This window comes from Ictalurus furcatus, chromosome 9 (genome assembly GCF_023375685.1).
Source record: "Ictalurus furcatus strain D&B chromosome 9, Billie_1.0, whole genome shotgun sequence".
Lineage (NCBI taxonomy): Eukaryota > Metazoa > Chordata > Actinopteri > Siluriformes > Ictaluridae > Ictalurus > Ictalurus furcatus.
The window spans coordinates 1,557,019-1,585,000 of NC_071263.1; the positions used below are offsets into that span (position 1 = coordinate 1,557,019).

Genomic DNA, 27,982 nt, shown 5'->3' on the forward strand with positions numbered 1-27,982 from the left:
TAAAGTCTCAGTATTTAACCGAGGCGTTAAATCTTCTTCAGGGTCGCGTTCAGCGTACTCCTCCGAGGAGAAGAACAAGAATAATATAATGTCACGTTGCAGCGTCAGTTTGAAAACGTATTACAAGACGTTCCATTTACTCGCAGACACCACACACACACACACACACACACACACACACACACACACACACACACACACACACAGAGAGAAATCTGATTGTTGTACAAACAGGTTTAATTCATATAACTTCATATCAGCATTGAAAGTACCTAAGCAGTACTGAAGTGTTTATCTGACAGACAAGGCCAACAAAAGGACGTGCTTCTTAAAAAAAAATAATAATAATAATAATAATAATTAAAAAAAAAATTCATAAAACCAACAATTTGTTTGTTTGGATTGATCCTTTTTTTTTTTTTTTTTCCTTTTTTTTTTTTTTAAACAGTCAATGCTTCCAGCTTTGTTATTAACCACTAAATATTTTAAATCCATATAAAATCCTTTACATTTCGGCTAAATATCCGAAAAAAAAGAAAGAAAAAAAAAAAAAAAACGAGAGGAAAAAGGCACTGCCATTTGTTATTCTAAATACGACTTCCCAGCCTCACATGCATTTTTAAAATATAAATTACTTTTTTTTTGTTTGTTTGTTTGTTTGTTTTTTGTAATTTTTTAAACATATGATGTTTTTTTTTTTGTTGTTTAAATATATGTATTATTTATATATTTATATATATATATAAGCCTGCAGTCAATACAGGACATCGGCTCTTGAAGGTAATTAAAGGACACAGTAAAGCGGTATAGCGTACAGTATAGATGCAGATTTGTTTTCCTTTAAAAAAAAAAAAAAAAAAGAAAAGAAAGATAATTACGCAATATGACTAATGAACACAGCCAGTATAAAAAAATAAAATCAAACACTTTGGAATATCTTTCTCTTTGACCTTTGGGTTGCAGTCGTGTGCAGTTAAACGGACACAAAATCGCGCCGTATGGGCTATACACTGGGTTGCCGGTTTATTAGGTACACCCACTCGTAGTACTGACCTGGTACGAGCGGTGCAGGTGTACTTAATAGACTCGTGTATATGTGCGGCTCGTTTGCGTCTGTTGTTCGGACAGAGAGCGCTCTTCTTCGTTTCGATGATGACGCAGGAGCCTAGCGGGCATTCGGGGTTCCGAATGGGGGGATTTTCGACACGTTTTCTATCTAGCCGTATCTGTCCTGAATGCCTCGTTACGTAACGCGATCTTTGTAGGCGAACATAGGTTCGGTTCAAATATATTTACGTCTTCTTAAAGCGATGTCCTAAGGGTTTTCCCAGACCGCCACACATATATTTGTACCCGTTGAGAAACACGCGCGCGCCCACACACACACACCGATCACTTCCTGAAGCTCATAGCATCGTCTCATGCCGACTGCCACACGACTGCAAGAACCATCTGAGACGTCAGCTTTGCGTTTCTCATCTACTCTACGACGATGCGTTAACACGCCGAGGCCTGAACTCCGACCCTGCGCTGTACAGCATGCGATCCCCGATCCCATCTGGATCCCGGAGCGAGCGATTTACACGACGCGAAGAAAGAACGAAATCAAATCAGGACGATAAAATACTTTTTTTTTTTTTTTTTTCTCGGATAAAGAGGAAAAAAAAAAACAAAAACAAACAACAACAAAATAACAAAATGATATGAGATGTACTTATGGTTACCAGCCATAGCGAGTTAATACATATGGTATCTTAAATAATACATCTAATGTATACAATAACATCTGCGACAATAATAGAAAAAAAAAAAGAACCAATAAATAATCATTTGAATCTGCTAATAGGGGTTCGTTCAAATGGCAGTGTTGAGTGGCTATTACACAAACGCACCGCTCGAATGAGACCCACACACACACGAAGCCTCACGGCGGTTTAAGAGCATGCGTCTAGAAAACGTTTTCCTTTAAAGGTTAATCATAGGCAGGAAAGAAGAAGCCGACTAGTTCAGAACAGCATTTGTAACGATCTACAGAATTAAAGGTGCCATTGAACGCATCTCACTTTTAAAGCGCTATTACACACAAAATGGAGGCATTCTCTGACACGGCTTTTTACCACATGTGCGTGTATGTGTGTGTGTGTGTGTGTGTGTGTGTAAGGCAGTGATAGTCCATGCTCTGCCCCATCTATTTCAACTCACGTTAAGAGTATCATTCTTAGGGAACGTTGCAAAGTGCCTCATTCTGTTGCTTTCAAGTCTCTGGAGAGCAAGAGGAGAAGTTTCTCAGGCGTGTGGGTGGACGTTCACACGGACGTTCGCTTTGGAATTATTAATATTAGTCACAGTTTACATTATCTTTCTCAGAGAAATCAGACCTAGTTAAGCTTCAGGACTGTTGACGGAGATAGCTAGGTAGCTAGCGTGCGAGCCCGTTATTGCTAAAATTCTGAGTACAAAAATTCTGTGAATTAGGAAAATTATCACAGAAAGAAAAAAAAATATATATATATATATATATATATATATATATTATCGGCTCTTTTTCTGATTCATAAATCCCACCTGGCCTGTGAGACCTACGAGAAGTTCCTAGAGAAAAATAAGCAGTGCTTGCTAGCTAGCTAACATGCAGCCGTGTCAGCTAACTCAGTCAGTCAGACCGATTCCATAACTTTCATCGATTTCCAAGTGTGGATGAAGGACGGATTTGAAGCTATTGTTCATGTTCATTCATGTAAATGACTCCTGACTACATAAAACCTTCGGAAACGTTTACTTAATGGGTGTTAAATAAATAAACAGTCGTTCCGTTTCCTGTCGCGGTCACGAAGACCTCTCTCTCTTTCTCTCTCTCTCTTTTCTGACTAGCACAGCACAGACTGAACGCAACGTAAAACAGCTACGTATGTCATTTAGATAACATCTAGCTGGATTTAAGGCTTCGCTAACACCAGATAGCTTGTCGCTAGTCGACTAGCCGACCTCAAGGCTTAGCGTTATCTAGTTAGCCAAGCTAACACTAGGCAGCTTCGAGAACTTTTCCGACTGTTCTATATATATCTGACATTAAATCCCTTGCAACTTTTTTTTAATTCATTATTTTAAAGTCCCATAAAGTGAGAAATATCAACGTTTGTTCAGCAGAGACCCTTTACTCAGCACTCTGGACTTTATTGCTTTGCTAACGTGTGATAGCATCTTTGGACCTTATCTAGCTTGAGGTGCGGCTGTGTGTGAAGCCAACAGCCCGTAAATCTATTTCATAACTCTGGTATTGTTGGCAGTGAAGAGCTAAAAGCACACACACACACACACACACACACACACTGTGATTCATGATATCCTACCATCTCTGGCAGTTATGTTTGCTTACACCTGTACACTAGAATTTCTATCAAACTTTAGCTGATCATATTTTCTAAGCTGGTCGTTTAAACCAAGGTGACCCTGAACAGGATAAAGCGCTTACTAAAGATTAATGATTAAATGCAGTAAAAAATAATAATAATAAAAAAAAAATCATCACACGAGTACACTCCCACGTTAATGAAACGTTCTCTGTCACGCGAGCTTCATATCTGACCGCCCGCTCCCGCACCTATAACTGCTTGTTTGTTTGATTCCAAGGGATCCCATCCCCAGTGGACACCCCTTTGATCCACTCATGATCTACGTTGTGTTCTCCAGCACGCTCCGTCCAATCTATTGCACATGTTTGCTTTCAATAGTTCAGCGTTTCACAGCACCGAGTGTACGACAAACAAGATCTTATATCAGGAAGAAAAAAACCCAACAACTACCATACACAAAACTCGACAAACGTTCATTTTTAAGCAGGGCCGGGCGATATATCGATATAATATCCGTATCGTGATAAACGATACACGCGATACACGTTTCCGAGATATCGTTGGTATGGTGATGTTTTTTTGTTGTTTTTAAAATTTTTTTTTTTAAAAACGCTTTTAATAATTTAAAAATTAAACGGTACTGAATGGATAGACGTAATATTTTAAAAGCGTAATCTCTGTCTGTGTAGGAGTTAAAGAAAAGTATCGTCAAATTCGTTTTGCAGACAGCGTATTAGCTGAATTATATATCGCGATACGCGTCGTGTATCGTAGTTATGTCCTCGGGTATCGTGATAGAATATTTTTTTGCCATATCGCCCAGCCCTAATTTTAAGGGCTTTCAAATTGCCCCGAAAATCCACGTTCTATCCCATGCAGAAAAGTCAAACAGCTACTCGGAAGTGAAAGAAAAAAAATCACGAAGAGGCTGAGATTCACAAAGTTAAACCGTAAAGCTTATTCCACACTGTAAACCTACGAACGCGAGACGCTAGACGACTGTCTGACCTTAAGACGACACTGGGAGGGACGAGAACCAAACTAAACAGCTCATTTCCTAAATTCATCTTCAGCGCTCTTTGAATCTGTCCTCATAAGATGTATCGATAATCGTTATCTTCAAGTCTTCATACAGTGAGTCTTTCTGTTAATGAACTGCAAAGTGTATCAGTTATAACACTGAGAAATTGCTGACATAGTGTAACATATAGCTAGGGATGACGTCACGTTAGCCGAGCGTGAAATGTTTCCTGTTCACGTCAAGGAAAAAAAAAAAAAAGTTTCCGTCTCCACCCACAAACCATCAGCACAGTAGATCGGGGTTGTTTTGGATGCCCGAATGTCCATGTGAAGGCACATGACTGCATGTTACATCATTTGGCCACCAGGTGGAGCTACATACTCGAGTACGATTTCCTCCAGTCACTCCAGCATGCGGATAGTATAATTCAAAAAGCTCTCTAACGGACGCGTCTGTTTGTATTCACGTGTTTATTTACAATCCGAGCGTATCGCTGAGAATAAATATAAGCACGTCTTCCTCGGCGAGCAGTGGTCCGGCGTAGACTTTTACACGACTCCTACTTTCGGTTAATCTTCTCCGAAGACATTCAAATACAAACACGTGAGCAAATCCAAATCGGTGATGCCTATCGAATAAGATTCCCAGATGGGAATCTTAACAAGCATCAACTTTCCATTCCGAGCAAACACATCCGCTTTAGCCTGACTTACCACGTGCCTTCGTACACTTCCCTTGACGTCCGAATCCATTTACGACATTCCTTCCCCCTCTCGTTCTACCTCACATCCTCCACATGCTTACGTCATTTCCCTCTCTCTCTCTCTATCTCTCTCTCTCTCATGCCTTCCTCGTCTCCTCTCTGACCACTGCTGCTCTCGCGCTTCGAAACGTTCACAAAACAGCTTCCCAAATGGCCGGGAAATTCCCAAATGAATCCGAGAAAAACGAAAAACCTTGTAAACTGATGCTGGAAGTTGCTGTTGGAGATGATGACTGACAGCTGTCTGTAAACGACTTGGTTTGGTGAGCCCATGCAAGTTATGATCAGCTCCTGGAGTTTAGGGTGTGGCTGTTGTTTTTTTTTTTGGTTTCGGCGTGCTGCGAGGCAGCTTGACGATCCTTAAGTCTCGTGGAGTTCTCCGTCCTCTGTTCTCTTCTCCGAACCTCATACAGTACCTCTGATCAGTTTTACGATATTATTTTGTTTGTTCTCTTTGTATCTCCCAAAAATATCCAATGACCTAATGTAAAAAAAAAATAAACAATAAAAATAATAAAGTAGTCATGGCGACGATGACGATGATGATGATGAGGATGACGAGGATGATGATGGGAGCTGGTCAGTTGCAGCAGGCTTTCAGAAGAAGGTGAAAGGTAGCATGTAAGCCACACCCACCAGCCATTACTTCCACTACCACTGGCTGTGTTGGTTAGATGAGCAAGTGAGCGGAGTTTAAGGACAAAGCCGGTGTAAAGCCGGCCCTCCTCTCCACCGTCTCTTCAATTCATGGTTAGCTCCGCCTCCTTCTCGTGCGCTCTCTCAGATAGTGGACGTCCGATCGACACCATCTACAAATATACGATGAAGAACATACACGAGTCAGTCATTCATTATTACACTGTTTAATTCGTAAACAGTATCAGTGAAGGAGGCGTGGCCTCTATCGGTATCAGTGAAGGAGGCGTGGCCTCTATCAGTATCAGTGAAGGAGGCGTGGCCTCTGTCTATCAGTATCAGAGAAGGAGGTATGGACTCTGCGTCTATCAGTATCAGTGAAGGAGGTGTGGCCTCTATCAGTATCAGTGAAGGAGGTGTGGCCTATGTCTATCTGTATCAGTGAAGGAGGCGTGGCCTCTGTCTATCAGTATCAGTGAAGGAGGCGTGGCCTCTGTCTATCAGTATCAGAGAAGGAGGTGTGGACTCTGCGTCTATCAGTATCAGTGAAGGAGGTGTGGCCTCTGTGTCTCTCAGTATCAGTGAAGGAGGTGTGGCCTCTGTGTCTATCAGCAGTGAAGGAGGCGTGGCCTCTGTGTCTCTCAGTATCAGTGAAGGAGGTATGGACTCTGCGTCTATCAGTATCAGTGAAGGAGGTGTGGCCTCTATCAGTATCAGTGAAGGAGGTGTGGCCTCTGTCTATCTGTATCAGTGAAGGAGGCGTGGCCTGTCTATCAGTATCAGTGAAGGAGGCGTGGCCTCTGTCTATCAGTATCAGAGAAGGAGGTGTGGACTCTGCGTCTATCAGTATCAGAGAAGGAGGTGTGGACTCTGCGTCTATCAGTATTAGTGAAGGAGGCGTGGCCTCTGTCTATCAGTATCAGAGAAGGAGGTGTGGACTCTGCGTCTATCAGTATCAGTGAAGGAGGCGTGGCCTCTACCTATCAGTATCAGTGAAGGAGGCGTGACCTTCTGTGTCTATCAGTATCAGTGAAGGAGGTGTGGCCTCTGTCTCTCAGTATCAGTGAAGGAGGTGTGGCCTCTGTCTATCAGCAGTGAAGGAGGCGTGGCCTCTGTGTCTATCAGTATCAGTGAAGGAGGTGTGGCCTCTGTGTCTGTCAGTCCCAGGAAAGGAGGTCCTGATTCTGAACCTTTAATGCCAAACAAATCTTTTGTTTCAGAAGGGTGCTACATAAATAAATGTATTATTATTATTATTATTAGTAGTAGTAGTAGTAGTAATAGTAGTAGTAGTATTATATTCAAAAGCCTTTTTAAAACTCTTTTCTGGACCCAAAGTATATAGAGCACGTAGGTATATGACCAATATCCATCGTTTAAATGTCCGAAAGGCAAAACATAAATAAAATGAATTATGATCACTAGTAGAAAGTGTAGTGGGGAAATACTCCGGTGGGGGATTTGGGGGTAAGTTTTGGCTGAGCGTGGTACAGGAACACAGCCAGCTCTGTGGGCAGCGGCTCGGGCATTCCTGAGCTCACCGCAGTGCCTTACTGTGCTCCAAACACACAAAGCCGCACTTGTCCGGCCACTGAGGGTCTCTGTCTCAGCTCGGCTACTAAAAAACACACACACCCTCTTTATGCGAAGGGAAAACTCCGCTTTACACGGGAACGGTCACCTTCTTTTTTTTTTCCCCTCGCAGCCTAAAGTCACACCCAGAGCAGTGGGGTTATTCAGCAGTCTGAGGGATTTGCCGCGTTTTGTTGTGGCTGCCGCTCTGAGCTCGGGTTACGTCGGCGACGACTGACCGAGGAGCTTCGCTCGAAAACTCTCAGAGACGGAAAAGTACATTCTTGCTCTGTCCAAAAGCTACAGTGTAATTTTCCTCCGCAGCTCGGGGGCCGACGGTGGAAGCACGGCTGCAGTGTTTGACCTAATTAAGGAGGATGCCGTTTCAGACGTTTCGCCGATAAAGAACGCTTTCTGTGCGTGCTTTACGGCATAACGAGCCAGTATTCAGCGCTACCTCAAACCATGTTTGTTCACATTCCAAACTCTTTGCATTTCAAGCCAAAAGCACAAAATGTACCCATTCCAGTGTTTCCACTGCCTTACAGGAGCACTGCCTTAAAGGCACAGGAGGAAATACTCATAACCGAGTGCTTTAAAGCCACTAGGATCGGTCGAAAACCGAACGTACATCATTCGTCACTTACCACAAACTTTTAGTCCGTCGATTAGGATTAAGACGTGTTCGGTGTGTGGAGTTTCTCTCTTTAGGTTTTGCACTAACGTAGCTAACGAGTAAAGGATCGTCTCAGTCAACATGTAAACAGATATTTTCGAACGCCTACTTTCAATCCTCAGAAAGTTTCAAAAAGAAATCTACACACACACACACACAAAAAAAAATTAATGAACACGCTCATGAGCATGCCACTCCAGCAGGTGGCGATAGTATCTCATAAACTCCTCAAGAATAATGTCAGCTGAGCAATAGACTAGATTAGCGGTCGTAATTCGGAATCTGGACCACTGACCAGGAAAAACCAAAGGATTCCCCCTCAACTCGGAATTCTTACTCGGGTACTCGTGATGGTTCCTTTCGAGTTTTTTAGGCCACGCCTCCTCCTTGACTCTAATACCAAATTACGCTATACAATTGTGGAAGAACGATTCATTAAACGCGCTCTCCGGTGTCACCCGGAAAATGGACGGGTTCCCTTTCTGAGTCTCTCCAGGTTTCTTCCTCCAGCTCATGTCGTCTCAGGACCTTTTTTGTTCCCTTCCCACCGTCACCTCTGGCTTCCTCATTGTTAGCGATCAGCCACGAGATGTAGCCACGACAGTTTTCAGCTCTGTGACGTCCTAACGGTGTCACGTTACGTCGCATCGGAAACCGGTAGAATCGGTAAAAACGAACAGACGCCTTCTATCACGGGTTTCAGCAACCGTGGGGAGATTTCGGAGAAATAAGGACGGATGATTTACCTTCCAGAGCGTGTTCGGTCATACTGCGGCACAGAGACTCCAATCGATTATTGATGTCTGGCTCCGTCACAGGAATCTGCAGATCTGCGACCAAACAAAAAAAGACATCACATGATCGTCCAGAGAACCACCGCGAACATGACACAGGGGGGAGTTAGTACAGGAACACTCGAGCAGAAAAATACTACATTTACGCTACTACATACACGACTGTAGTGTCGAATTCTTCAATCTGATTGGTCAGAAGGTGGACGTTCCACTTAATCCAAGACTAATAATAAGCGGTGAAGTTTTCTCTAAGGAGACGTTCAGCGGCAAGTTCCACAACGCTAAAGGTAACTATAAATGGATAAGAAGCATGACATGGCGTTCTTCATATAAAAGTATATGCTTTTAGTGGGGGGGGGGAAATAATAATAATAATAATAATAAGGTCATGGTGGTGGAAGCACAGCAGGACACGTCGTGTTCGATTCCTTACCCCAATTAAACAACAAAACGTTCGTTCATTTTTCAGCGGAATTCGTTTATTATCGGAACAGTCCCATCCGAAACTATTGGAACGGCAAGGCTGTTTGTGCTCTACACCGAAGACGTTTGGGTTTGAGATCAAAAGATGGATACGAGACGAGAGATTAGGATTTCAGCTTTTATTTAACATCTAGACGTGTTAAACAAAGCAAAATACGGAGCGTTTTATATATCAGATTACCCAATTTTTAGGTGAGCAAAAGTATAGGAACAGCCCAAAGTAAATTACATTTCATATTTGGTCGCATATCAGATGTTGTCGTTTTCCTTGGCCCATTGACCCACTCGGTGTCTGTTGCTCGGTACACCAGTGGTTTGTTCCAAACGGTCGTATTGGTTGTGCCCAATGTCTGTGCGATGACTCTGATTGATTTTCCGTCTTTACTCAGCTTCAAAACGGCTGGCTTTTCTCCCATAGACAGCTCTCTGGTCTTCGTGTCGGTTTATCCTTTTTAACAACGAGCGCCGTCTTCGCAGGTGAAACTGAAGGCTAAGACTTTTCCACGTACTGAGGGTTGTTATCAGTGCCGGAGAGGTTGCCCTGTACTGTAATAAGACACTGCACCGCGTCATCCAAGTCAGTGTTAAACACTCGGTCTTAGGCTGAGTCAGCACTCCCGGGGTCTTCACAAATCCCTCACAGGGACACGCGGCTGAGTCAGGCATGGGACTGATGGACGGAGTGCATACGCCGTGTGCTATTTTTAGGTACTAAATCCTCTAAGACTCCTCCAACTCCTCCAACTCCCCCCACCCCCACCCCAACACACCCTCAAGTCCATGTCTCAGTTTTAACCCCATATCCCTCACTTTACTCAACGGGATTCACCAGTCTCGAACAGGGAGCTTGTGAGAGAGGCGGTGAGTTTGACGATCACTTTCCGGTCCTTTCGAAAGAAGTGAGAGAGATGAAACAAAACAAACAAAAAAGACATGAGCGGGAGGAGAGAGGAAGAACAAAGACGAGGAGCAACAGAAGAATGAGACAGCGGAGGAAAAGGATGACGGGAAGAAAAAACGGGAAAGAGAGCAAGAAGACGGAAAAAAGAAGGAGAGAGGAAAGGAAGAAGATGAAAAGGAGACGAGCGACAGAGAACAGTAATTGGGCTCTCAAGCCACAGCGTACAAAGAGTGTCATTGTACGGACTGCCCTTTTCTCTTTTCCTTCTCGTTCTCCTTCTCCTGCACACACACACACACACACACACACACACACACACACACACACACACACACACACAGGGCTCCCCTTCTCTCTACACTGCTGGAACGTCCGCTTTTATGAAGGACAAGCTACAGGAAGTGAGTGTTGACACACTGATGTAAGGTTTTTTGCTCTGGCAGCGGGTGAGGGAGCGACTGTCTCTGCGGAATGTGTGTTAGTGGAACACTTTTCTCCTAAAGCTCTCACACACACACACACACACACAGTCACCTCACATGACCACAGAACACATTTACTCATGAAATGCTTGTGAATAAAGCTCTATATAAGACCTGTGCAGGATTCCTACACACCAAGACCGAGCTTCAAAAATAGTTCGCTGTTAAAAAATATACTCGCGTACGATAAAGGAAGCGATGCGAAAGCTGCAGCGCTTTCTACAACGTGTAGGGGGGGGGGGAAACGACACGTTTGCGTTCGAAGGAACGCTCAGGAAACCTTTGAGCAAGTGCGTAACAAAGCAATCGCACGAAACGACGTTTGTTCTCAAACGAGATGCTTTAGGTGTGCTCGTGTTCGACGCACGGGGACCGAAGAGGGCTCCGGCTGGACGCCACGTCATCGCGACGCGTCGCGGCCCGGACCTGCGGAAAATCTGCGGTGGTTTTGAAAAAAAATAAAATAAAATAATTTTTAAAAAATCGCATGCTTCTCCGAAGGTTGGCTTGAGTCTGCGTTCGTTTCTGCGAATCCTGGAGGGACTGAATAAAACATTTCGAGATTAGAGAGTCACGATACTCTACACACAGAAACCCAACCGCGTCCTGAATAATCTTATAAAGGACTTGCGGCCGTTCGAATAATTCGTGTTTGTACCGATCGAGAAAAAACAAAAACGACAACGCCAGCGATTTCCAGATCACATCCGTGTAAGCCAGGTTAAGTGTGGAGTGTGTAGCAGACAGGAATGTGTGTGTGTGTGTGTGTGTGTGTGTGTGTGATGGTTCTCTCTTACCTGCCTGCTGGAACATGGCCATGGTGTGTGGGTTGGTGTGGACGGGTAGCGAGCGCGTCCTCTGCACGGAACTGTGGGTGCGACTGGGCATGCTGTTACTGCCGCCCGGGTTAGCAAACCATAGACCCTACACAACACACACACACACACACACACACACACACACACAATGAGCATGATATCTTACTGTCTCCATCACACCTTCTTACATGGATTATACAGGAACTAACGTTGTGTAGCAAAGAACTCATAACACCGGGACTGGCTGCGAGACTGTGTGGAATTGTGGCGTTAAATGATGGAGCATTCGTTCTAGAACAACTGATGAAGAACCACGGGGAAGTTTTTTTATTTTTGTTCTTTTTTCTTTCCTAAATGGTGCACAATGAGTCAAAACCTCCACACGGAGATGAAACAACACCGATATACGACAACAGCTGATACGAGAACATCGTCATCCTGAGACAAAAAAAACTACTGACTATTCTGGACCTTTCTCGCTCTCTTTCACTCTCTCTCTCTCTCTCTCTCTGTGTCTCTCACACACACTCTCTCTCTCGCTCTCGCTCTCTTTTTCCCTTTCTCGGCCCTCTGGTACAGGGAGGCAGGCAAAAACAGGAAATGCCTATGCACTGTTCTCACTGCCTCTCTCCCTCTCTCTCTCCTCCTTTTTCTCCTCCTCTCCCCTTCACCATGCTGTTCTTCTTCCTCACTATGACTCATCCTCCCTCTCTCTCTCCCTCTCTCTCTCTCACACACACACACACCCCCCTAACCCACAGACATGAATCGGTTGGAACTTCCTCCCATTGTACAAACGTAGGAAAATGTTTCCGTGCACACACACACACACACACACACTCATATATAAAAACAAAACACACATACTGGAAAGACAAGCTAACACACTTCCATAATAATTCACAGACGTGAATTAACGATATGAAAACATGTAAGAACTCTTCCATTTCAGCACCGGTGAGGAATTTGTGGAATGCAGCGCGCCGTCTGAAGTTCCACTTTAAGAAGGAAAAAAAATATTTGAAACAATACGCTGTTAATTTACATGGGAGCAGGTTTGAGTGTGTGTGTGTGTGTGTGTGTGTGTGTGTGTGTGTGTTAGTTACCTGTCTGCCCTGCTTCAGGTTGGTGGGTGTGTTGTTGGAACTGCGTGGGGTGTGTGTGTGTGTGTGTGTGTGTGTGAGCAGGCCGGCGGTGCCCAGCAGGCCGAGCCTGGGCGCAGGAAGACTCCGCGATGGCACCGGAAACTGACGCAGGTTTCTCCGGGAACACACGCTGCTGCCTACACACACAGCACTGGGAAGGGAGTTGGACTGACCGAAACCACGGCTGCTACAACACACACACACACACACACACACACACACACACACACACACACAGGTTAGCATCACATACCGCTGCTATGACATCATGATAAATCTGAGGAATCTTGTGGGAACTGCGTGCTCATGTTACGACATGTTGGCGTTAAACGGGGGAGTACGATTAAAAATCTCACTTGATACAGATGTTGCGTTGGAGTTCAACAGATAAATCAAGTGGAGACGTGTATTCAAATAACAACTACGTGGGAGGAGCAAGCCACATCTTCCTCGTGAGGAAGATCAGTGAGGATGTTACCCCAGCTTAAGCCCCGCCCACTTTACGTAAAACACGCAGGGTTCCGTAAGAGCGCCAATTACTCATACTTTGTTCTGTGTGTCTACAATCACACCACTGAACTCATTATAAGCAGGATTGTGATTTGGAGATTCATTAAAAACAAATTATTTTTTAAATTTACTTAAAAATTGACAGGGGGTGAACACTTTTGAACGCTTAGTGAAGGCGAACGTGCACGTTACCTCCTCGGCTGACGGTATCCAGTCATGTCCAGGAGAGGTTTCCGCGGAAACGAGCGTACCAGCTTCTGCACCTGCTGCCTCCATGACGACAGCCTCTTTTTCTGCGTCTCTGTGAACGCCTGAGAGACAGAGCGGGCGGAGTCACAACGGTTCTAAATATATAAAACCCCTCCCTCTGCTAAAAACCCCTTATTACTGCCTAATAAAAAAAACTTGACTACGTTGTCTAGTCACTTATTATTTGAAACAGCATATAATAATAATAATAATAATAATAATAATAATAGTAATAATAATAATTTCTTTAAAAATCATACTGATTTATTTATTTACTTGATAATAATTATTAAGGCTAATCCTGTTTGATCCTCACCTCATGGAGTTCACACTTATTGATGAGCTGCAGATACGAGCTGATGTTCTCCTCATCCGGCCGAGACACCAGCAGCTGTGTGCACACTGACACACACACACACACACACACACACACACACACACGCAGGCTGAGTGCAGCTCAGAGATCGAGCGGTGTCTGTTTGCTCACTCACTTACAACCTTTACAAGCTGCATGAACTCTGTGATAATCTGTTTAGACCACACATTAAACATTAAACACACACCGAGGACCCGAGTCCATCACACTCACGCTGCGTTTACACACCTTGTCCATTATCCATCTGTCTGTCTGTCTATATCTCTGTCTCTCTCTCTCTCTCTCTCTCTATATATATATATATATATATATGTGTGTCGTATCCAGTGTATCCAGGTTATATATTACACATAAAAGTGAGTAAGAGTATGTTCTCATCTGTTTATGTGCCCATATATATTTACTTTGTTTTTTTTTAATTAGGAATCATCTCTCAAACAAGATGACACCTTTAATTTAAAAAAAAAAAAAAAAAAAAAAGGCAGGATCCATTATGTCAGTGGAAAGTCCTCACAAATATAGTGAGACAAACATGTTTGCTTATGTGTACCTTTGCCCATGACGCGCGTGAACTGAGCAGGAATGTCCCCCTCTGCTACGAGTGTGGTGCTGCTCTCAGCTTCCCCTCCGCTCACACACACTCCACTGGCTGCGCTCTTTCCGTCGGCACTCAGTAGGGGGCGCTGTGGAGACTCGGCCACGCTGTTGAACGCTTTAATGGGAGTCCCGATGATATAATGCAGCTCCTGCAAAGGAGAACGCAGATTCCCGCCTTCCAATACATCCTGAACGGGAGAGAAAGAGAGAGAGAACGTGAGATGACTAAAGAAAAAGTAATACGCGGACGCGCCAAATAAGTAAGAGCGTCAAAGCAAATAGAGAGGAGAAGTGAGGGTTATGGAGACTGATAAACACAGGGTGAAGGAAAGAGTGTGAGCGAAAGACAAATGAGCAGATGCGAGTATAATTGGTATTCGAGGTCACATCCAGCTTATTTATTTCTGACGCGTCCGTAAATTGTCGACGAGCAACGGTCAGGTGTTGGGATATTTCTGCCGTGTGTAACGAGGTGTAAAATGACATGTGGTGATGAAGTCCTCCCGAAAATACATGCTTCGTTTTCACCTACGGGGCCTCGGCCGGGCTCGGACGGCTTTAGAAGCCGAACAGATCTGAATACGGAGCGTGAAACACGGAGTCCTGTTTCTGCTCGTTCGACATGACCTGGAATTAGGGAGACGATCGGAGACACGAACGTCCGGCTGCCGTTTTTTGGTTTACATAATCACCGTGTTCATGTCTGAATTCGTTCTCTATTCAGCGTTTGTGTGGCGGTCTAGGAAAACCCATCAGATGTTGCTGAAGCTAAATACTAACAGAAATGATGGAAAAATCTGAGTTTTGTTTTTTTTGCAAATAATATACTTTGAGAAGCATCTCTTCTTTGAGAAGGGGAAGGGACGGCATATTCTCCGTCCCTGTCCATCATATTAATACCAGGTTATCGTGATGTTCTGTGAGCTCATGTATGCGGAAGAGGGCGGACAGCTCTTTCCTCCGAGAGTGTTACGCTGCCCTGTGATGCAGCATGAGCAGCAGTTTGAAGCTAGATACGGACGGCTAGCTTCAGCTTCTTCCGAGAAGCACGTTAACCTTTGGTTATTATAAATAATTAAAAACAGCAGCAGGAATACACGGAAGCCCGTCTCCGCCACGGAGAGATATATTTAAACGGAAATCGTGAGTTTATATGTCACAACTGTTAAGGAATGATTGGGAGGGAGGGGGAGAAAAAAAAGAGGGAGAAGACCAACCTTTTCCAGAGAGCGTAGCATGTTCTGTCTCTCTTTCAGTTTCTGGATGCTGATGATGATCTTGTGCCGCGCCCCTTTAGTAACGCTCTACAGGAGAGATTGGGGTATTTTCACAGATCATCATTATAGTGGATTATATACGCCGAGTTGTTGTATTCTCAATTCTGATTGGTCAGAAGGTGTTGATTATTCTAATCCTCGAATATCCATAGAACAGCAGCTCTGACAGTAGTTCTGGCGAATCCCAGCCATGTCACGTTGCGTTTATTGACATTACATTCACATGCTGCTTTTGAACGACGAAATAAAAACAGTTCCTCGTACCCGACTCGACCTGAGCGTGCGTTTAAATGGAGTCGTTTACTTCTACCGTACTGTGTGCAAACTAATCCCAACAAACACAAACACACACACACACACACACACACCCACTCACCTGCGCCTCCAGCTGCTGCTCGGTCAGTGACATCATCTCGTCGTAGGTCAGAGTGGAGAAAAGACCGGCGTACTTGTGCAGACGCAGACTCTTCAGCCATGCTGGAACATCTGCGGGACGAGAACACACACACACACACACACACACACACACACGTCTGCTTACACGTCTAGAGTTTGGCGTAACCGTCGTAGGAAAACGAAACGACGAGTCTTCCCCCGTGAGAGAACTCCAACACCTCTAATCACTGATGCGCAAACTCAAGTACAAAAAAACACACGCCTATACAGCAGTGCACGCTTTAATGTCTTGAGAGTGCTTTTGTTTTACGACTCGATGTGCTTGTACGGACAGGATACACCCCTGACGTCCCCTTTACACCATATGAAGGGTGTAAAGGAGCGCCAGGTATTTCAGAGACCGTTCCCTCACCCCGCATGCCGCTCCCCTCCTCGCTGAAGGAGCTCCGGAGTGCCATTCCCAGGCCTGAGCCGTCCTCTAGGTGCTCGCTGCCGCCACTCCCTGACGATGCCACGCTGCTCTGAGGGGACAGAGGGGCGTGGTCAGGGGTGAGAGGTGCCCCCCGTCCCCGCAGATCCTCCTGTGAGAGCCAGCCGTGTCCTAGAGGCTGAGTGGACGAGCCGCTTATCGGGGGAGTGAGAGAGATGGAGCGCTTCAGAGGACTGTGCTGACCCGCAGACTGCAGGACTGCACACACACACACACACACACACACACACACAAAAACATAAAGTTAAGTGTATTCAGAATTGAGTTACAACCTAATTTTCTGGGTGGCGCGTTCAGATTGTCTAAAATGACCCGCGTGTTCCTGCCTCTTATCCCAAGTAGGCGTGTCCGAGACGGCGTTTTTCAACAGACCCGCCTTTAAACACGTAACTGTGCACGCAGGATATATTTATATATTTATCACATCACATTTATTTATCGTGCTTCTAATAAGCTATTTCGAGTTGGTAAAATAACGCGAAGTATTTTACGATATGTAAGTGTAGTCCGGAAGTTTATTCGCAAAATAATTCCCATCCCTGCGATTCAAGATGGTGTCCTCTGTGCGGAAAATTCCGTCCCTCCGGGATCTCGCGATTCCGCAGAGACGAGCGCGAAACGGAGCAACGTCCGCAATATTCGGAAGGGCTTGCGATTTTTCACAAAAAAATAATAAATAAATAAATAAATAAATAAATTACCGCGGATTTTTCGCAGATTCAGCCAAAGCCCTCTTCGACTGACGTGCGTCGAACACGAGTACAGCTAAAAAGATCTCGTTTACTAACAAACACCAGTGCGGAAAGACCGTACGAAGCAATTCCGTGCAACTGCATTTTTAAAAAAGCACCAAATCGAGCATTTTCGGCCGCGACGATCACAAAAAAAACTTGCGCAATCCTGTACGGACTGAAAACGAACCTGAGTACGGACTTTAAAGGGACGATACGATTAATTCATTAATTAGCGTCATTTTTATGCATTTAAGATTAGCTTCGAATGGCGTTCCGCAGTCGCTTTTATTTTAGCGTGTGCTGACTGTAAAACATCCATTTGAACCGTCAGACGGCGATCCCCGCTCGTGCTGATAGTGCGCAAGAGAAGTCCGATTAAATCGACGGACTTTTCAGAATCGTAACAGAGACGTGCAAATTTCACGCGACTCTCCGAGCGGTGCTCAAGACCGAGTACCGATGATCTCTTCCCTGTGCCTACGTAACTCAACTCTAAATATGTCTGCTGTTAATAGCATTAAACTCCTATCTAGTGCTTTCTCTGTAAAGATGGACCTTTTCCAGGACTTTTTTCCACCACCGGAGCTCACAGGAAGAAAGCGTATAGGTGGTGGAAGGGGGGGGCAGGACAGGATGAAAAACCTATAAGCAGTGGAGTAGCAGTTTGTCCTATGTATAGGCTTTCCAGGACCGGTTTAAAATAGGTGCCCAGCTAACATTACATGCTCCAGTCCCTAAATATTAGCCATTTCCCCTAAATACAGACCCCACAAAAGGCTACCTTACAAGGGAAGGAAAGGAATGGCATGCGGTGCTCAGCTGCGGACGGACTATGGAGGGAGGACTGGGAGGTGTGGGAGCGTCTGTTTGTCTGTGTGTGTGGTAAGGAGGAGACGAGATGCCGAGCTAAAAATTGAAATGATGCTTTTGACCGTTAATATAACAGGGTGAGATATGGCACAGGCCACGGGCACAGTCGTCATCTTCGCCTATTATTCATCGAAACGTTTTTAACTGTCCCTATCTTTAGAGAAATCACCCCCCCCCCCACACACACACACACCCCCCCACCCCCTCGACGTATAAACGCAATTTTTTTATTTTTTTAACGTTGTTTCAGCCGAGCCGATTGTAATTCTAATAAGGGTGTGTTTGCGCCAGGTGACGGGAATGACGGGAGGTGGAATCGGGCTTTTGTGCCGCTCAGACTCCGAGCGGTCTAAAATAAAGGGGATCTTGTGGAGCCAAGCATTAAACGGGCCCTTATTTATATCTTCAGCTGTCTCCTTCATCAAGAAAAAGAAAAAAAAAGAAAAAGGAAAAGAAGCCTCGCATTCAAACGCTGGAAATATCCCGCTCTAACCACAGATATGTTCAATCCCGATATCTCTGTCACCGTCGTTTCGCTGCCACACACTGCGAGTATGTTTCTCGTTTTCTCCACACTGTTGTTGCAGGGGTTTTACTATGAGAGTCTGGCCAAAAGTGAAGTGAACACAATGTTCCCCCTTTAAACATGCTAATCATAACGGAACTCGTTTCTGCTAAATCAAAGACAGAGGAAAAATCGTGCATGCTTTTATTTATTTAATTTTTTTTTTTTTTTTTTGCCTGTTCCTTTAATAAACGAGTTTGATCAGACTGGAGTTCGTGTGTATTTTTTATTCATTTTTTTAATAAAGCAAATGTTCTAATCCTTAAATAAATAAATAAATAAATAAATAAATAAATAAATAAATCAGCTTTGTGGCCTGTTGAGTGCCATGGAGTATGATCAGACTACAAGTGAGTATTATATCATTGCGAAAGCGTAAAGACGTCACGTTAATTGTTTGCTCTGGGATGTGATGCAAGGACTGTCTGTCTGATCTGAGATCTGAACTGTGACCCACAATCAGAGCTTCAGCATACAAGTGTCTCAGGAATCAACGATCAATACTTTTAAATTATCTAAAATTCCCCTAGAGAAAATGAGCAAACAATTTGTTTTGTTTTTTTTAAAATTTGTTTGGGTTGTTGGCGTCAACGCAAACATACTGATCAGACTCCATACACACACACACACACACACACACACAAAAATGAGACTCGGCGTACACACGCTGCTCAGACAACAAAAACGCTGATTAGACTCAAAGGAAACACACCGATCAGACTTGCGGTGAACATGCTGATTAGATGAAGCATATGCACACGGATCAGACTCAGTGTGAACACTAATCAGACTGCATACACAAAAGAAATCTGACTCAATGTACACACTCTGCTCGGACATCACGAACGCTGATTAGATTCAAAGGAAACACGCTTATCAGACTTACAGTGAACATGCTATACATGTATACAATAATCAGACTCAATCACTGTACTAAACGCACTAATCAGACTCATTGTGTAAACACAGTGATCAGACTTCATGTAAACAATCTTAGCAGGCTCAGCATATGCATACCGATCAGACGTACAGTGTACAAGTTGATTTGACTCAGCATGTACAAACTGATCAGACTCCCTGTAAACACACTGATCAGACTCTGTGTACACATTATGATCAGACTCAGTCTAAACAAACTGATCAGACTTCATGTAAACATACTCAGCAGGCTCAACATATACACACTGATCAGACTCAACATAAATACTGATTAGACTCTAGGGAAAACACACTTATCAGACTTAGCATATACATCCTGATCAGACTCGATGTAAACGTACTTATCTGGTTCAACATATATGCACTCATCAGACTCAATGCATACACAATGATTAGACTTCCAGTGAACATGCTGATTAGATTCAGCATACGAACACCGATCAGGCTCGACGTACACACACTAATCAGACTCAATGTAAACACACCGATCAGACTTGAAGTAAAAACCTTGATCGGACTCAATGGAAACACACCGTATCAGTCTCAAACGAAATGCACTTAGACTAAATGTAAAAACAATGATCAGACTCAACAAGAACATACTATCAGACTCACAGTAAATCAGTGTCACTGAGCATCATTAGCCTCGTCGGTAAAACTAGTCAGACTCATGGTAAACACACTCATCAGACTCAACATAAACACACTTATCAGACCCACTGTATGCTTATCAGACTCGGTGTAAACAAACACACTGATCAGACTCAATGTAAACATTCCAAACAAACTCAACATACGTGTACACACTCCAAACTGATATATCAAAAAAAATACTGATCAGTCATAATACGAATGCATGACCAAATCCAAAGTTAAAGCACTGATCAGACCCGATAGAAACACATCAGCCACAACATAAAAACACTGATTAGACCTAACAAAAAATGCTGATCAGACCTGGCATAAAGGTACAGGTGCCAAAATGTTAAAGCCCTTATTAGACCTAGTGTAAATAAGGTAAACATGCTGATCAGACTCGACAGAAAGACACTGATCAGACCTACGGTAATACTGTAACATGTCAAATTAAGACCCAATGTAAACGCAAATCCACTCACTGGAGTTGCTTCCACTTCCTGTGCCCACTGTATTGATGGTAGACGGGACTGATGATGATGGGTATAGAAGAAGATGTCCATTCTCACAGCCCTGCTGCTGTTGCTGTGTGTGCCAGGTGGCAATACCCGAGTCTCGAGATCCCTGCCAGCCGTTGAGGCGGTCATCAGAGCCGTAACGCTGATGCTGGGCATAGAGATGATGAGAAGACGGCACTCGCTCCAGTGAATCTCCTCCTCCTCCTCCTCCGGCAGTGCGAGTGGCTGCCCGTTCCTCCAGATGGTTGAGCCAGAGAGCGAGATCGGCCCTGTCCTCCAGAGAAGTGGCCGGGTGGATAAGCGCGTACGAGAGAAGCTGCCTGCTCTCCTCAAGGTGCCGCCCAAACTCGATTGTGTGCGTGAGGATTTTGGGAAGTAGCCGCATGTACTCGCTTTTAGCTTCGCCGTTGCCCGGCTTGAGGAGGGGCAGGTGGGTCAGGACCAGAGAGATGAGACGCTCTTTTGGCTCGGCCTGCCACTGCCCAATCACCGCTGAAGGACAGAGAGAGAGATGAGAAGATATGTTAGTCAAATGCATTCAATTTTCCTGAACATTCTACAGGAACGTCTTCTCGTATCAGGACAAAACCCTAAATAACAGCAATAAAACCCGTTAAAGCATCCACAGGCGAATACGGCCAGCTCCTCCACTGCAAGAGGACAGGGAAAGATCATTTCTTTATTTTAGCTTTTGTCCAAACCAGTTGGCACAGCTCTACGTCTACGCTATTACACAGAGTCCAAGCAGCTATACATATCCAAACTATTGAGGCATGTCTCAGAAACACTTGTCCTGTCCAGCTTCAGCTTCAGCTATAGATACTCTGGAGGTCATGGACATTTTTGTCCAACACCACAAATAAAAGACGGTATACACATTGACAAATGTGTCCTGATTAGGTATGCACTGAAAGTAAACTGTCATATCCAGAAAGTTTCCATTTGTCAAAGCTTAATATTATCAACTAATACTAGTTAGCTAGAAATATACACTGCATATTAGCTAGTGACAATGTTTAATGTTTCATATTGGCTCATTACTAATGCGAGTTAGTTCAGTTATACACAAGGCATATTAGCAGGTTACGTATACCACATATTAGCCAGAGACATATGTTTGACTTAGATCAAAACACCAATAAGTTAGTTCATATATCCAAAACTGACACTGGCACTAACACTGGCCAGCTAACACTAGTTACATACCCTGCACATTAGCTATTTACATATACTCCCGATTACCTTCTTACTAATGCTAGTTAGCTATTTATATACACTGCACATTAGCTAGATAAATATTAGAATTATTATTTTTTTATATACATATTCTGCATGTTACCTATGCTGCATACTAGATTTAGCTAGTTTTAATGCTAGTTTGCTAGTTATAAACACTGGATATGACTCTATATATACATATATGTTTAGCGTCTTGACTTGTCGATACGTTAGTTCGCATATCCAAAACTGACACTGGCACTAACACTGTCAAACTAGCCAATTACTGCTAGTTTACACTGCCTATTAGCTAGTTATGAATGCTAGTCAGCTATTTATATACACTGCACATTAGCTATTCAAATATGCCACATGGTAGCTAGCTAGACATTTATATCTATATAGATATGCATGTTAGCTAGTTACTAATGCTAGTTTGCTAGTTACATGTGCTGCATATTATTCCCATATCCTGTATGTTAGCTAGTTACTAATGCTAGTTTGCTAGTTACATGTGCTGCATATTATTCCCATATCCTGTATGTTAGCTAGTTACTAATGCTAGTTTGCTAGTTACATGTGCTGAATATTATTCCCATATTCTGTATGTTAGCTAGTTACTAATGCTAGTTTGCTAGTTATATACACGGGATATGCTAGTCAGATACGCTTCATACTAGCTAGTTACATCTCCTGTCTGCTAAACAGCATCTGCTGTGTTTGGTTAGCGTCTATTCTTGAGGTGAAAAAAAAAACAAAACCTGTTTTAAACAACTAGGGTTTAAATGAATTTGTCATGACTGATATGTCATAATCATCGAGCAAACAAGCCAAACGGGAAAGCATTGTAACATTAGCATAGCAAACTACGATTGCGACATTTCCCCAGCACGGGCTGTTACTGAATGTCGAGATTGCTTGAATCTGAGGTAAAATGAGTAGGTGTGAGAATGCTAGCTATGAGACTCATAGCTAGCAGTCAGCATGCTAGCTATGAGACTAATGCTACAATCTAGCTAGCATAGACTCGTATACTTTTATTTAAAAATGAACCGCTTGTACTAATACGACTACGTTATAGTGGACGTGGAACAGGCTCTGTTTGTATGGACTGGAATGCACAGTTAATTCATGTGCCCTCGAGGTCTTACAAACAATATGTGGTGTTTTCTTGATGTCACTAAAGTTCAGACTAGAAGGAGCGCGTCAGGGCTCGGGGCACTTTTACGGACAGGGCGCGAGTCAGCTCGCTTCTCGTGATAGCCCGGATTTACGTACGTAGTGACAGCCTCAGAAATATTTGCGTCGCTTTTCTGATCAGCTGCTGTTTAATCTGGTTATTATCGTGTAGAAACCGTACAGTACGGACGTGCCTAAAAGTATTGGTACCCTTCCAGCTTTTTACTCATTTTTTGTTCTAAAACTCGCTTTTCATTCAATTTAGATTTATGATTTAACCTATTTAAAGTAAGAAAACAAAAGAAAACGGCTCGAGCAAAAATATTGGCATCCTTAACTTAATATTTTGTAGCACGGCCTCTAAGGCGATGACTGCAATTAAAGGTTTTCCATAGTTCTGAATAAGATTTATCTGCGGGTTGTTTGACCCACTCTTCTCTAGCAGACTTCTCCAGCTACATCTCTCCAGTTCTCTCCAGTCTCGTGTTCAGGGCTGTTTTTTAACAGGACGTTATACAGGTCCGGATTCCACGATCTTGTTTGGAAGTGTTTAAAAGACACACACACACACACACAACACAAATAACACTAATGTCCCCCAACGCTCAGACCGAGAGACGGCTGTTCGGCTGTGATTAAACGCTCGGCTTGCCAACTTTTTCTGGCACTTCCATTTTTACAGGGTCGTAGGTGATGCCATCCGTTATTTGTAAAAGCTGCGAGCTTCGACGTGACAGAGTTATTTGTGAAGTCCTGACATCGCAAGGCAGCCGGGCTACGTTCTGGAAACATTCAATCTCGGACTGATTTAGCACAATCGGAGGCCCTGGATACTGTTAGTGCTCTACGAAGTTAGCACCACAGGTGTGTGTGTGTGTGTGTGTGTGTGTCAAGATGGCTTTAAAACGTTCCGCCCATATGTTCATGCAGAGAAAATAAGGAATACAACAGGATAGGGCATGATTATTACAGGAAAATAATCAACGTTACCACGCCAACGTTATTGCTAAAAATCGATTGGCTTCGTTTTGTTCGATTGCGCGATTACGATCAATCAGCAAACGGAGACAATGTTCAACCTTCAACCTTAGAGGGAGCACTAATAAAACCATTTTAACCTCATCACACTATTCATCTCTCCCACTCTTCCATCCTTCTGTACTTCTCCACCTCTCCTTCCATCACTCCACCCCTCCGGCCCAGCTGATGGACAATAGAGGCTTCTCATCTCTCAGACTTCCACTGTCACTCTCCCCACATTCACTTCCTCCACAGACTGCTCACCCTCCAATACACACTCATACTAATTCTTTCTCTTTCTTATATTGCTCACCGGAAAAAATTATAAATCATTTAGGAGTTGTTTACTTTCCTTTCAGAAAATTGCTGTCAAAAAGCTTTTGATTGTGATCAAGGATCTCAGTCCCAGTGAAGGAGGTGTGGCCTTTGGGCATGTCAGTCCCACTGAAGGAGGCGTGGCCTTTGGGCATGTCAGTCCTAATGAAGGAGGTGTGGTATTTGGGCATGTCAGCCCGTCAAGGAGGTGTGGCCTTTGGGCATGTCAATCCCAATGAAGGAGGTGTGGCCTTTGGGCATGTCAATCCCAGTGAAGGAGGTGTGGCCTTTGGGCATGTCAGTCCCAATGAAGGAGGCGTGGCCTTTGGGCATGCCAGTCCCAATGAAGGAGGTGTGGCCTTTGGGCATGTCAGTCCCAGTGAAGGAGGTGTGGCATTTGAGCATGTCAGTCCCACTGAAGGAGGTGTGGCCTTTGGGCATGTCAGCCCCACTGAAGGAGGCGTGGCCTTTGGGCATGTCAGTCCTAATGAAGGAGGTGTGGTATTTGGGCATGTCAGCCTGTCAAGGAGGTGTGGCCTTTGGGCATGTCAATCCCAATGAAGGAGGTGTGGTCTTTGGGCATGTCAATCCCAGTGAAGGAGGTGTGGCCTTTGGGCATGTCAGCCCCACTGAAGGAGGTGTGGCCTTTGGGCATGTCAGCCCCAGAGAATGAGGTGTGGCCTTTGGGCATGTCAGCCCCAGTGAATGAGGTGTGGACGTTGGGCATGTCAGTCCTAATGAAGGAGGTGTGGTATTTGGGCATGTCAGCCTGTCAAGGAGGTGTGGCCTTTGGGCATGTCAATCCCAATGAAGGAGGTGTGGCCTTTGGGCATGTCAATCCCAGTGAAGGAGGTGTGGCCTTTGGGCATGTCAGCCCCACTGAAGGAGGTGTGGCCTTTGGGCATGTCAGCCCCAGTGAATGAGGTGTGGACGTTGGGCATGTCAGCCCCAGTGAAAGAGGTGTGGCCTTTGGGCATGTCAGCCCCAGAGAATGAGGTGTGGCCTTTGGGCATGTCAGCCCCAGAGAATGAGGTGTGGCCTTTGGGCATGTCAGTCCCAATGAAGGAGGTGTGGCATTTGAGCATGTCAGCCCCAGTGAAGGAGGTGTGGCCTTTGGGCATGTCAGTCCCAATGAAGGAGGTGTGGCCTTTGGTCATGTCAGTCCCAATGAAGGAGGTGTGGCCTTTGGGCATGTCAGTCCCAATGAAGGAGGTGTGGCCTTTGACCATGTCAGTCCCAATGAATGAGGTGTGGCCTTTGGGCATGTCAGCTCCAGTGAATGAGGTGTGGCCTTTGGGCATGTCAGCCCCAGTGAATGAGGTGTGGCCTTTGGGCTTGTCAATCACAGTGAAGGAGGTGTGGCCTCTTTGCCTTTCAGTCTCAGTGAAGGAGGAAGTGCGTCATATTGAATAGTTTGTATATTTCACACATATTGATCACAGATCATGTCTCAAAGTACACATCGGAAGGAGACATAAACACCCTTAATGATTATAAAACAAACCAATATTACCTAATTCGTATATTTAAAAAAAAACAAATTCTAATCCAGCACTTGTAATACAACACGTGCGTTACATCTGCGATCTTCAGGATTTTACATTTGTAAATAAATTCTGTGACAGATTTCAGAATGAGGGATACTACAATTTGTGGTTTTTGGATAGAATGCAGAATTATGTCTCATTCTTGTTTTGTTTTTTCCTCACACTCTGTCCATCTCTCTCTCTCTCTCTCTGTTTCTTTTCTCTGACCCTGCAGTACTATAAGCTCAGCTACTCCAGGAGCCAACCAGAGCCAGTAGGGGCTGTTGGATCAGGAGGATGGAAACAGTGAGCAGACTTTCTCTATGTCCTCTCCAAGCATTTGTGTAAACCCCTCCTTAACCCCCCACTCTCTCTCCCTCTCTCTCTCTCTCTCTCTCTCTCTCTCACACACACACACACTTACACTCATTCATTCCTCTAACAGTCTCCCGTACGGTCTTATCCTCTCTCTTTTCCATTCCGCTCTCCCATAGACGGGAGGTAAACGTACTCTGAAAGGCCAGAGCGTACCATGTGGTCATCCGCATGAGTCATGAAGAAGAGAGCCCAAGGGGGAAAAAAAGAAAAAGAAAAAAAGAGGGAGTCTTGGAATATGTGAATCACAAAGTAGTCAGAGGTGCAGTGTGAGGAAAGCCCTGCTTAAACGCTTTATCAGTCGGGTTAAAGGGACACACAAAAAAAAAAAACCTCTACAAATTCTACAAAGCTGATTTCAGTCGGAAACAATCATCGCTGCATTACTGTTCATGTTCAGCATCGTGGTGTATTATTCACACATGCCTGATCCTGAATTACTTATTTCCTGATGTTCTTTTAGAGCAACATTAATCTCTCATTTTCTCCATGTGCGAGTGTGTGTGTGTGTGTGTGTGTGTGTGTGTGTGTCTGTGTACGCTCCGGCAGTGCCAAGCCTCTGAGCATCAACACGCTGGCATTTTCATCTAACATGCTCATCCGGTCAAGCCTAGCATGCTGATCTGAGCACAACTCTGGCCTCAAGCTAAAAACATGAGTAGAATATAGCAGATGTGTTTTACAAACCGTGCAATGTCAGCTATTTCACACACACACACACACACACACACACACACACAGAGCGCTTTCGAATGGATGGGTGTGTCTGCGCGAGGTCTGTTAAGAGCTTGTTAACCCGACCGTACGCAGACATTTTTTCCTTTCCGTTAGATCAAATTCGAGACATTTGTAATGGCAGAACGGGCGTCTGAAGCCGTACACGACACGGTTGATGAGAAAATAAAAAATGCTTGTGTAAGTTTCTCACGGGATTTCTCGTCATCATGGGATGCGCGGTAGACGATTAAGCAAAGGAAACGCTCTTCTATCCAGCCTCTCGGGACTCGGGGATGCGACACCCTGGACGGGGTGCCAACCCAACACAGAGCACAATCGCGCACACACTCACCCGTTCACACACTAACAATTTGGAAGGACGTGTGTCTTTGGGAAGAAACCGGAGTACCCGGAGTAAACCCCCGAAGCACGATGAGAACATGCAAACTTCGCGCACACAAGGCGGAGGCGGGATTCGAACCCCGAACCCCGGAGGTGCGAAGCAAACGTGCTAACCACTACGCCCCTTCACGAAGACATAAAGATGAATGGACAAACAAATTCTTTAAGACAAGTAACATGGAACTTAAAGAAGGCTGGACAGGCCCCGCCCACAAGCAATGACGGTAGCGGTTACATAAACAACATGAACGCAGGGCGAGCTAATATAAATGTCTGAATATAGAAATCAACAACACACAGCCGGTGATGTATGCAGAATACTGATATGGTTAAAAGCTGACAAATGACACCAAGGCAAAGTCTCTCTTACACCTTACTCTCTCTCTCTCTCACACACACACACACACACACACACACACTCACACACGT

At 44.4% G+C, this 27,982-nt stretch overlaps 2 protein-coding genes across 6 annotated transcripts in view; one reads left to right on the forward strand and one right to left on the reverse strand.

Annotated features, from left to right (window-relative positions):
* Positions 1–214: 214 nt before the first annotated feature.
* Positions 215–27,982, reverse strand: part of samd4a (sterile alpha motif domain containing 4A) — a 46,922-nt gene continuing 19,154 nt past the window's right edge. For 2 of the 5 annotated variants that reach the window (XM_053632490.1, XM_053632489.1), the window contains 11 exons: positions 20,766–21,293; positions 16,462–16,737; positions 16,030–16,139; positions 15,594–15,680; positions 14,330–14,564; positions 13,720–13,805; positions 13,347–13,465; positions 12,606–12,831; positions 11,479–11,605; positions 8,768–8,851; positions 215–5,946 (listed from right to left, as the gene is read on the reverse strand). In XM_053632490.1, the coding sequence (XP_053488465.1) occupies positions 5,918–5,946; positions 8,768–8,851; positions 11,479–11,605; positions 12,606–12,831; positions 13,347–13,465; positions 13,720–13,805; positions 14,330–14,564; positions 15,594–15,680; positions 16,030–16,139; positions 16,462–16,737; positions 20,766–21,293 (1,907 nt within the window). In that variant the 3' untranslated portion in view covers positions 215–5,917. The remainder of the gene's footprint in view (positions 5,947–8,767; positions 8,852–11,478; positions 11,606–12,605; positions 12,832–13,346; positions 13,466–13,719; positions 13,806–14,329; positions 14,565–15,593; positions 15,681–16,029; positions 16,140–16,461; positions 16,738–20,765; positions 21,294–27,982) is intronic. The other 3 variants (XM_053632491.1, XM_053632493.1, XM_053632492.1) reach the window with 3 other exon arrangements.
* Positions 25,079–26,191, forward strand: LOC128612380 (uncharacterized). Its single transcript, XM_053632504.1, has 2 exons — positions 25,079–25,243; positions 25,350–26,191. Exons 1-2 carry the CDS (start codon positions 25,079–25,081, stop codon positions 25,944–25,946), a joined length of 762 nt encoding a protein of 253 aa, XP_053488479.1. The 3' UTR covers positions 25,947–26,191.